The sequence below is a fragment of the Hemibagrus wyckioides genome, linkage group LG15 (assembly GCF_019097595.1).
Source record: "Hemibagrus wyckioides isolate EC202008001 linkage group LG15, SWU_Hwy_1.0, whole genome shotgun sequence".
Lineage (NCBI taxonomy): Eukaryota > Metazoa > Chordata > Actinopteri > Siluriformes > Bagridae > Hemibagrus > Hemibagrus wyckioides.
This window is the reverse complement of record NC_080724.1, coordinates 15,361,120-15,373,200: the sequence shown is the minus strand read 5'-3', so window position 1 is coordinate 15,373,200 and position 12,081 is coordinate 15,361,120. Positions and strand designations below refer to the sequence as shown.

At 38.1% G+C, this 12,081-nt stretch overlaps 1 protein-coding gene across 1 annotated transcript in view; it reads left to right on the top strand.

The window, feature by feature from the left end:
* The window catches only part of spen (spen family transcriptional repressor), a 31,453-nt gene that overhangs the window by 4,872 nt on the left and 14,500 nt on the right, over positions 1-12,081 (top strand). Inside the window, exon 3 of the mRNA XM_058410015.1 lies at positions 2,795-3,421. Within this exon, the coding sequence (XP_058265998.1) occupies positions 2,795-3,421 (627 nt within the window). The remainder of the gene's footprint in view (positions 1-2,794; positions 3,422-12,081) is intronic.

Genomic DNA, 12,081 nt, shown 5'->3' with positions numbered 1-12,081 from the left:
TGTGGTATTCATGTGTGACCAATTATTGGTAATTGGATTAAAGAAAAAAGAAAATGATGGTTCTTAAATGATTGGACTCACTGGATGTTGTTCAACGGATTTACATTGGATTAATGCAGACAAACACAAGGATATTTTATCTCTACCGAGATACCTTTTTTCTTTTTCCTTTGGAATCATGTGTTATTAGAATTCTGGCATTAATTACATGGGAGACTTCTGCCATTGGTCATCATGGCAGAAACTGACAGAAACAGTGAGCAAACATCTTTATTTATTGTTTTATTTTTAGACCATTTTCATTTTATTTCTGCTTTGTTATTTTTGCTGATAATCGCCAAAGAATAAAGGACTATATAACCGGATATGAAGGAGTACACGGTCCAAGCAGCTGAAGATGGAACTTTTGGATCATGAAATTGAGCCGAAGATGGAGGTATGGTTTTGCACTGGATGAAGTTAATCATATCACCATGGATTTCAGATTTGGATTACTTCTCCAATGCTGGATCTGGAACTACGTATGACTTTGGATACAGCACTAACTGTGCCAGAAGACAACCAAAACAAGGATTTTTTGAGTCACCTACGGAACTAATACTCTGGCAGTGGATTTATTGCTAGCCATCCAAAACTTACATTTGGAAAATGTTACCTTGGGATTAGTAAACATTTTTGAGAAAAGGACTTGGATTATACATTTTTTTTATAATGATATTTTTTCCAATTGTTCCCAAGGATGTACTTTCTGGAGTCAAACCAAAGAATCAAGGACCCAACAATTATTATTATTATTATTGTTGTTGTTGCTATTGTCATTATTATTATTTTTGATCCATGAAGAAAAACGGTGGCCTTATGGGGCGATAGTATATTCGACATATTCATAAAGTCTCAATCCACAAAGACACAAAGAAATCAAGAAATCCAAGTCACTTTTTATTTTAACAGAGTGGATTTATTATTCTTTCATAAGGCCTCATACATTTTTGCCTCCATGGACATTTCTTGACCCACTCAGTATCTGGAATATTTCTGGATTAACCCAGCCCCAAGATAAGGATTATTTCTTCTTTTTTTCTACCATTTTAAAAACATTCTACATTTTTAACCTTTTTTTTTTTTTTTGCTCACAAAGTTCTGTCTCCCTAAATTGTATTTGGAATTGTAGGTCGAGTTACCACTGTCTGAAAAGGTTGGTATGTTCTGCCCTGTGTATTTTAGCCGTTTTCTAACTTATAGTTTAACCCTGTGTCTTTCTTTCCTTTTCCCACTAACAGGCTGTTTTTGATAGCTATTGGCATCTCATTTTGCCGTCCTGTTTCTGTGACTCTCCCTGGCTCTTTGCCCTTTGCTCCCCCGTATAAATTAAAATAAATGGATGCTAAAAAAAAATAAAAATAGAAATGGCTAGTTAAATGGCTAGTCTAAAATGCATATGGATGTGAATGAAGAAGATGACATAAAGGCTGTGGAGGGGTAATCGGCACAGTGCCTTACTTAAGTTTATAATTTATTTACTTATTTAATTTTGTTATTTTTATTTTTTAATTACTAGAGTGCTGCTCACACTCCAGTTCCACCATGAGTCCAGTACAATTACTAAATACAAATAATAAAGGAATAATATAATAAATTAAACATGTTTCAAGATGGATTTTGCAGTCAGCATTTAGCGTTTCAAGGATTTGAACAGAAAATAAAATGAATAATTGCAAGGTACAGCAAGCAGCAAAATTCCTAAAAGCATATTAACACATGATATTCAGCAGATTGTCTCTCTTCAGCAGTCTGTGCCTGTTTAAATAGTTACTCTAGTTCTTTTTGACTGAAATATTTAAGCAATTTCAAAGCACAGCAGGAAGTAGTTCACATTACACGTAAATCTGATCTACGTTAAAGGCATTTTCCACTTTTTTCAACCCTAAACCCCAAAATAAGCAGCGAAATCTTACATTTAATGGGCTCAATTGTTTCTGGACCAACATTTATATTGCTATAAATAAAATACTATGAAAGGTTTTTTACCAGGTCCATCCTTCTTGCTAAATTACTAATGCGCTATACCACCTTAGTCACTTCAGTGCAACATTGGAATTATGCTTGCAAATATCTGACAGCATGTTTTATGGCTCGAACTGTCACATAAGTTTTAACAATGTTTCATGAGCATGAACTTTGGCTCTTTTCTCTTGACTCTCAATAGTGCATTATATAGACATGGTATACCTCAGTTTGGATGACTTATTATTAACTTTTTTTTTGTTTTTAAATCAGAACGCCTCTATCAGTGATTAGTAGCATAGTGAAAAGTTTTTTTTCCCCCTAAAGTACAATAATGTCACAATTTGTCCACAGATACACATTTCTAAACTCTTTTAAAATGATTTAAATGTATTATTATAAAATTTGGTAATAATGATGTGAATACTGCATTGATAACTTCTGATATAGATCGTTTACATGCAGAAAAAACTGTATTTATTTTAGACTAAAATGTTACCATAAAATATTAAATATAATCAAATATAAAATCTTAGTCATACAGAATCTGATCTGTTTCATTTTCTTCTCCCATTCTGAGGAATTTCATTATAGAAACAGCTTCACAAAAATGATATCCTCAGAAAGGTAGAAACCAGTATTATAGCAAAGCCTATATTTGGATTAAACGAAATAACAAGTAGAATGCATGTAACCTGAAACGCAAATGGCATAAATTAGTAGTTCACGTCATAATAACATTCCTGTAATTCTCTCCATCCATCCTCCGTCCTTCTCCATGTCTCCTTAGGGCTTCAGAAAGCCGGGAACGCACTTATGATCACAATGCCTATGGACACCATGAGCGTGGCAGTAGCAGCAGTAGTTTTGATCGCCAGCGGCACTACGATACGGAATATTATCGGGACCCTCGGGACCGGACTCTTAGTGGAGGTGGTAGTGGGAGTGCTAGTTCCTCTAGTGCAAGTACAGGAGGGGCCTCTTTAGTGGTCACTGGAGGGTCTGGAGGAACAGGTACAAGCAGCAATGCGGCCGGCGGAAGCGGCGGCAATGCTGCTGGAACAGGAAGCGGGGGATCCACATCAGGCGGAGTTAGCTTTTATGGATCTCGATGCCGGAGCCCTGGTCGCTTTGAGACTACAGAAACACGCTACGAGGCCCGTGCACGTGAATCATATACACTGGCCAGCGTGGTGCACCGGGATCTCTATCGGGAGGAAAGAGGCAGACGAGGAGATAGGACTTATCGCCACAGCCGCAGCCGGTCTCCACACACCTCACAGTCACACAATGTTTCACCACAGAGGTTGACCAGCCCGGCAGCAAGACCCCCTCATTCCCCAAACGGATCAGGGTCCCGTAGCCGGTCTTCTAGTTCTGACTCGGCCAGCAGCACCAGCAGCAGTGGCAGTGGCAGGTCAGTGAAAAAACTTATCTTTTTTTAAAATGTATAGTTTTTTTGGAAATACGGTTAGAGTTTGCTAAAACATTTTAACTGTAAATTTCATTTGCTTTTTAATAGTGAAGTTACTGTCTGTATCATTTATTGGGTGGTTCCGCTCTTGTTTCTCTTATTGGAATTAGCAATCAGATAGTAAGATGTTATCGATATATAGTTCTTCCTTCACTGCTAGTAACATGAGCTAAAAATGTTGTAGGCGAATGAAGATGCATGGTAGACCTTTCCTGTTTGGCAAGTGCAGTCATGGTGGTTGTAGAAAATAACTACAACATGCAAAATGTTTGTTGTATTTAGTATAGCGTATCTTGGCAAGGAATTGCGATGATCTAGTAAGATTAAAATAACATTTGAAAATCTTTATGTATATCACCATCTGTAATTTGCAACCATTTTACATCAACAATGATTGATCATCTTATACAAAAAAGCAATCATTTAATAGGTTATTGTAGTAACCTCAACAAAGAATGAAGGTTTCTCTTTAGGAAACCATACACCAGTGTTTTGTGGTTCAGTGAAAAGCCAATGTTTCTAAGCAAGCATGTGTTTTTTTTTGCAGATGTATGTTACAACAAGTAGAGAGACAGCAATTCAGCTTGACTTGCACTCAAAAGTTACTAGTTCTCAATTTTGTTTTGCCTTCCCATTGCATATTTCAGGATTCACAAATATTTAAACATTAACAAAACATTATCTGCTACCAAATTGAGTCATTGATTCTCTTCCTGCTCTGCTTTCCCGGCATTTTTAGCAGGGCAAATTTTATCTCATTGAGACTGACCACTCTCATAATTGTACTTTAAGCCTTGCACTAGCCACCTCACCGGGTTCTTTCTGATTGTATGCGTATACATAAAAACAAATGAATGAATCTGAGGCGTAACATTAAACATATTTTAAACAAGATTTTCATGCATATGTTTCCCATGAACCTTGTGTAAGAGAAGTATATCATTACTACATACCTACATATTGTAAACTAATTTAGCTAGTTACATAGTTCAGGTAATATATAAGCTATTAGCAAGCTTTTTTGCCAGTTTATTCATCATAAGTGCATTAAAGCTTATATTAAATGTTACAGGAAAAAATGAAGATTAGATATACAGTAGGTATTTGAAGGCAATCCTGTCCAATCAAATTACTAATGCATTTTCTTGAATTTACGGTATAGTCAGTGTTGTTTTTAATAAAAGTCTCCAGCTTTCTCTTGTTATATTGACAATCAGATATCACTTTGTGCTACGGTTGAAAAAAAAGCCAAAACTGGGCATGTGTACTTCAGCCACTCATGCTTTCAAGGTGGAGTAATGTGTTACTTCCCCATCTTTTCTTTTAAAAGTTGTATGGTTTTGTGCCTTTTTTTTATCTCCAAATGTTTTTACATTTTCTACCATTTTTAAAATCTATCATTTGCATCTCTAAGCAACTGGCCTAAATTTTCTGTTAGAATGTTATTAGCTGTTTTTTGTTTTGATACATCCACTTGTCACTGGTTTACTCTAGTGTTACATTACAAGATTTTAACATTTTTTCAGCGTGTCAATATCTTTTACATTTATCACATGTCTCATTTATCATGTAGTAAAAATATAGGCGTATTGAGCAAAGACATTGATTCACCAATATCAAAGTGGCATAATGCAGTTTCTATATGTCTAAAGTTCACAGATCAGGCATAACATTATGAGCAGTGACAAGTGACGTGAATAACATTGATGATCTCCTCATCATGGCACCTGTTAGTGGGTGGGATATATTAGGCAGCAAGTGAACATTTTTCCTCAAAGTTGATGTGTTAGAAGCAGGAAAAATGGGCAAGCGTAAGGATTTGAGCGAGTTTGACAAGGGCCAAATTGTGATGGCTAGACGACTGGATCAGAGCATCTCCAAAACTGCAGCTCTTTTAGGGTGTGCTTGGTCTGCAGTGGTCAGTATCTATCAAAAGCATTCTTTAAGTCCTAAAAATTGCGCCAACCCTGGGCCCCACCTCGCAACTTACAGGATTTAAAGGATCTGCTACTAACATCTTGGTGCCAGATACCACAGCACACCTTCAGGGATCTAGTGAAGTCCATGCATCGACAGGTTTGCTGTTTTGGCAGCAAAAGGGGGACCAAGACAATATTAGGCAGGTGGTCATAATATTATACCAGATTAGAGTATATTGATCATTTTCAGTCTTGATTTAACACTGGAAATTAAAGTTTATTTTTTGTTGATAACGGCCACACACCACTCGGTCCACGAAATTTGACAATGGATGGGTTCCTTACCAACATTAAAACTTTATGCCCTTTTCTTCATTTATTTTGTAATTTGCACATATACAAATAACTCATATTAATCAGTTGACTAAAATGAATCAAAAATATAATGTAAAGAGTTGTCCGAAGAGTCTGCAAAAAATGTAATATGTGTTATGATCATTTCATTGTAAATGATCATTGTTAAGGCATTTTATAAATAGGCTTCCATTTATTTCTAGATTAAAATATTTTTCGTTGTGAACTTTCTCTGGCGTGCTTGAATAATTTTAATTTCTTCATGTGGTTAGATGCGGAGATGTATGTAATGAGATATAATGTCTGTATTTGCTTCTAAGTGTTTCACTCCCCATGGTATGAATGTATTGAGTGATTCTGTGAACGTTATTTCCAAAAATTGATAAAAAAATTCAATTATGTACCAAAATTCACCAAAAGATGCTAAAATACTGTTCCCACCCCTATATCCTTTTAAATAAATAGACCACGAGTGGATTCTGACTTCATATAAGCATCTGCTGTTGCTTAGGAAGAAACGTTGTCATGTGTCAAGGAAACTGTAAGATGCAGGATTGTGACTGGTGTATTTTTTATTTTTTCTTGCTGCCCACTTGTGCCGTGTGGGTGTGAAATCGCCCCCACCCCCGTGAGATCCAGCCAGAACTGGAAATTTCTTGCTACTGCTGGATCACTGCCCACTCCCACAGCCCAGCCTCCATCAGCATTGCTTCCGGATGAGAGAGAGAGAGAGAGAGAGAGAGATTGTTGGTTGGTAGTGCAGGGAGATGTAACAGAGATGAGAAAAGGAAGCTGTGTGAATAGAAGAATATCCAGGAAAGGCAGTTCTCTGTAAATTATTAATGCTGAAGCACAGTGATGCATTTAGTTCAGTATGTTTGGGGAGCCTCTAATGGTGTCAGTAAAAGAATTTGTGAATGGCCTTTAAATATAATACACCAAAATAATATGTCTTGTCTAATTATTTTATTATTTCCTAGATAATTATCTATCTATCTATCTATCTGTCTGTCTGTCTGTCCACGCATATAGTTTCCATACTGTATATACACTATATTGCACTATATAGTTTTGGGATATCTTCCTCACATGCACATGAATTTAATATGGAGTTGGCACACCGTTTGCAGCTATAACAGCCCGAACTCCTCTGGGAATGCTTTTCACAAGGTTTAGAAGTGTGTTCCATGAAGTGTGTTTCACCATTTCTTAGAAGCGCATCTGTGAGGTCAGGCACTGATGTTAGCCGAGAAGGCCTGGCTCACAGTCTCCGCTCTAATTCATCCCAAAGGTGTTCTATCAGGTTGAGGTCAGGACTCTGTGCAGGCCAGTCCTCCACACCAAACTCACTCATCTATGTCTTTATGGACCTTTCTTTGTGCCCTGGTGCGCAGTCATGTTGGAACAGGAAGGGGTCATCCCCAAACTGTTACCACAAAGTTTGGAGCATGAAATTGTCCAAAATGTCTTGCTATGTTGAAGCATTAACTAATTTCCTTTCACTGGAACTAAGGGGACAAGCCCAACCCCTGAAAAACAACAGCTGAATTCAATCATTTGGATGGGTGTCCCAAAACTTTTTGCAATAAAGTGTATATGCATAGTACTGTGCAAAAGCTGTAAGCTGTAACAGTGCTGTAAAGTTGATGATTTTTCTCAGTTTGCAAAATGCAGAGTGAGTAAACAGAAGAAAAATCTAAATCAAATCAAAATTTTGTGTGACTACCCTTTGGCTTCAAATCAGCATTAATTCTTTTGTACAACATTTTGTACAGTCAGGGATTTTGAAGGATCAGAGTCAAGTGTATGATTAAAGAATTATACCAAGCAGATGATAATGATCATCAATTTTATATGAAACACAATAAATAACAGAAACAGAAACAGGCTTAGTCTTAGCCTGGGTGAGGAACATCCAGAAAGTTGAGGCTGTGGAAGACAGTTTCATGTCACAGGTCATGCACCATGGCAGGACTGAGCAGAGCTCAGCAGAGCAAGGTAGTTATACTGCATCAGCAAGTTTCACCCAGGCGAAGATTTCAAAGCAGACTGGGGTTTCAAGATCTGCTGCTCAATCCATTTTGAAAAAACACAAAGAAACGGGCAACCTTGAGGACGTTACATGCAGTCGTTGCAGCAGATGAATCGTAATGCAGATCGTAATGCAGAAGATGAAATCATGCTTACCTTGAACATTAGAAGATTCCCCGTAGTGCCATCAGCAAGGAACTGGCGAAAAGCAGTGGGTCCCAGGTACACCCATCTACTGTCCGGAGACGTATGGCCAGAAGAGGTCTTAATGGAAGAATTGTGGCCAAAACGCCATACCTCCGATGTGGAAACAAGGCTAAGAGACTCAACTATGCACGGAAACATAGGAACGGGGGTGCAGAAAAATGGCAGAAGGTGCTCTGGACTGATGAGTCAAAATTTGAAATATTTGGCTGTAGCAGGAGATAGGTTGTTTGCCAAAGTGCTAGAGAGTGGTACAATAATGAGGCAACAGTGAAGCATGGTGGAGGACCCTTGCAAGTTTGGGTCTACATTTCTGCTGGAGTTGGAATGGTGCCAAGAAATACAGGCAAATACTTATCCATCATGCAGTACCATTAGGGAGGCTTCCAAATTTGTTCTGCAGCAGGACAACAGCCCCGAACATACAACTTAGGCCATTGAGAACTATCTTCAGCATAGAGAAGAATATATACAGTATATAGAGATATATACAGTATATAGAGGTGGACAAAGTGCACAACTTCCTTACTTGAGTGAAAGTACAGATACTACAGGTCAAACATTACTCCATTACAAGTAAAAGTTGTAAAGAGATTTTTACTTAAGTAAAAGTACAGAAGTACTTGTTTTTAAAAGTACTTAAGTATCAGAAGTAAAAAGTAAATGTCAACACATTGTTTTATTATTGTTGCATTGTTGTATGCAATACAACCTAGTGAATATACTGGCCAGTTTGTAGTATCTGTGTAATGAAGAGCTTTTAGAATGTTACAAAACCTATAGAAATTAAACAACTGAATTGACAAAAAAAAAAACAGCTATAATCATTTTCATTTTTTTATTTAACACTCCTACCACCCCCCAACAAAGAAGTACACATCTATGTGTATCCATTCATGCACAATTGAATCAAGTGGTCTGTAAAACTCTGCTTTAAAACCCAGCTACACAACTGTAGCTGTATAACTGCCCAACAGCAACACTGCTTTAACAAAGAGCAAAACAGAAAGACTTATTTGCCATCAAAACAAAAAATTTCAAACCATTAGTTGTGACAATGATACTGTCTCACAGATACCAGGACGTCATATATTACGGAAGCGAACGTTGTTGCCTAGCTACGCACACTCATCATAAACAAAGAGTTTCACATTTTATTCATTCTTATTTATCCAATATAAATTACTATTAGCATTTTATATAAGTCATATATATTTCCACATTTCATTTACACCGTTTTAATATGCATTTACACCTTTCTCAAAGCTCCTCCCTCCTTTGTGCAATGCTCTGTGGGCAATATTACCTGCTGTGTAATCATTCTGTACTTCGAATTTCTACCGGAAGTAGTAGACCATCTGAGAATTTTTGGAATACTCTTTTCAGCATACTACGATTTGGGGTATATTTTCAAATACTATTTAGGACAGATAGTATGAGAATTTGTATGCAGCATACTTTTTTGCGTGTTAACTAACATCATTACCAGTGCGTTGGTGGTGTATATGCAAAGCTATGACAACTAGGAAAACAAATTGTCAAGTCCGGGCGCCCCCGCCCTGTGTGGCGCTCAAACCCAGACCTTTGTGGTAGCTTGTTCACTCGCACACCAGGAGAAGACAGACCCATCTGCAGGATACAGCAAAGTGCTGCTTTTATTTAAACATGAACACAAGGAACGACAAAACTTAACTCGCGACATAGAATGGTTGGCCAAAACAAAACCAAGACTTAACTAAACATGAACTTAACTAAACATGAACTTGACTAAACATGAACTTGACTAAACATGAACCTGAACTTGACATAACCATGTGACCTAAACATTAAACATTAAACAATGACCAACAAGGACAGACACAAGAGGATCCCTATTTATAGGGATTAACATTAGGGAAAAGGGGAAACAGGTGATACAACCAGAAGGAGAATAGGCAAGGCATAATAGCAGGCTTGCGAGGTTCACCTGCCCGCACCCTCTCCAGGCCTGGCAGGGAACTGTCCAGCTATTCCTGACACAAATACATGAAAAAAAAACATTTGCCTTATAACATACTTCATGGCACAGGCAATATCCATTTCAAGCTTTTACCAGAAATTAAAAGGATTCATACCTCAATATGCTTCCGCAGGTTAGAGACTGCGATGTGGTTTGTTTTCAGTAAACAAAGCAAACATTTAAAACGAAAAGAATCTTTACTGTTTTCTTAAAACTGGAACATAACTGTCCAACCACTGAACTTCACGACACGTGACGCTACAAGAGTGGAAAAAAAATCATCCTCTGATTAACGTAACTACTTTCTACTCACTGACCTTGACAGAAATGTAGAGGAGTAAAAAGTACAATATTTGTCTTTCAGATGTAGTGAAGTTAAAGTAACACGTTTCCAGAAAAAAAAAATACTCAAGAAAAATACAGATACTCAAAAAGTGTACTTAAGTACAGTACTCAAGTAAATGTACTTTGTTATTATATATATACATATATCTCAATCGGACCACTGAGAGGTGAAGTGAATAACACTGATGATCTCCTCATCATGGCAAATGTTAGTGGGTGGGGTATATTAGGCAGCAAGCGAACATTTTGTTCCCAAACTTGATGTGTAATAAGCACATGGGCAAGAGTAAGGATTTGAGTGAATTTGAGCATCAGAACTAGACCACGGAGCAATGGAAGAAGGTGGCCTGGTCGGATGAATCACGTTTTCTTTTACATCACATGGATGGCTGAGTGTGTGTTTGTCCCTTACCTGGGGAACACATGGCACCAGGATGCACTATGGGAAGAAGGCACACCAGCAGAGGCAGTGTCATGCTTTGGGCAATGTTATGCTGGGAAAGCTTGGGTTCTTCCATCCATGTGGATGTTACTTTGACATGTACCGCCTACCTAAACATTGTAATAGACCATGGACACCCTTTCATGGAAACGGAATTCCCTGATGGCTGTGGCCTCCTTCAGCAGGATAATGTCCTGTGCCACAAAGCAAAAATTTTTCAGGAATGGTTTGATGAGCACAGCAATGAGTTTGAGGTGTTTACTTGGTCTCCAAATTTCCCAGATCTCAGTCCAGCCGAGCATCTGTGGGCAACTTAAAGGATCTGCCAGATACCATAGCACATCTTCAGGGATCTCGTGGAGTCCATGCCTCGACAGGTCAGGGCTGTTTTGGTAGCAAAAGGGGAACCAACAACCAACAATATTAGGCAGGTGGTCATGCGTGGTGGGTGTATATATAGAGCATACCTCTGTGTCATAGAATAATGGTACATCTCTGCCCTGTCCATGAATCCTATTGGGCAGTGAGTTGTATGTCCGTGTACAGATTGACTTCCATTTTGGCTGGTGTTCCAAATTATTAGAATGATGTCCTTGAAGGATTTGACAATTCCTGGTGCATCTGATTGTATCTGGTAGATATATGAAGTCTTCAAACATAGCCGGTAGGAATCTGCCTAGTGCAAGAGCTTGTTTGCCATCTTAACAATGCCTAGAATTTTTAATCTGCCTCTGGTCGTTGATTTAAAATACCACTGTGGTGTTGGTCTGCACTATACTCATTTGCAGATGTTTTCTTTTTGCAGGGCCAACATTGGACCAATGTCTCATGGCATGCTCACATGCTGTTGTCATGACTAGACACATTGTTTTGCAATATGGCAGACATTCAGTTCAACACTTAAATGATCTGAGGTGCAGCATTCCCAGATCTACCAGTGGGTTAGTGGTAAAAGTCTTACAAAGTTAATGTCCAGGCTCTGCAAATCAAGCTGGATGTCTGTGAACCGCACAGATGTCTTTACTCTTCTTGATGTTGATTTGCACTGCTCAAGCATCCACATACGAGTTCAGGAGCTCTGTCTGGCTTGTCACTTGTCAGACAGAGGTGTTATAGTCAGAGCTTCAATGTGCTCTAACATGTGCTAAAAACACATTAATAAATGAAATTCATTGTGGAATAGCCCAGTCATTCACATATGACAAAATGGATTAAGCACTTGTCCCTCTGTGTTAGGTGACAAATCCTGTATAAAGGTAACCTTAACACCAGTCTGCATTACATTTAGTCCCACTACTGTACAAATCTT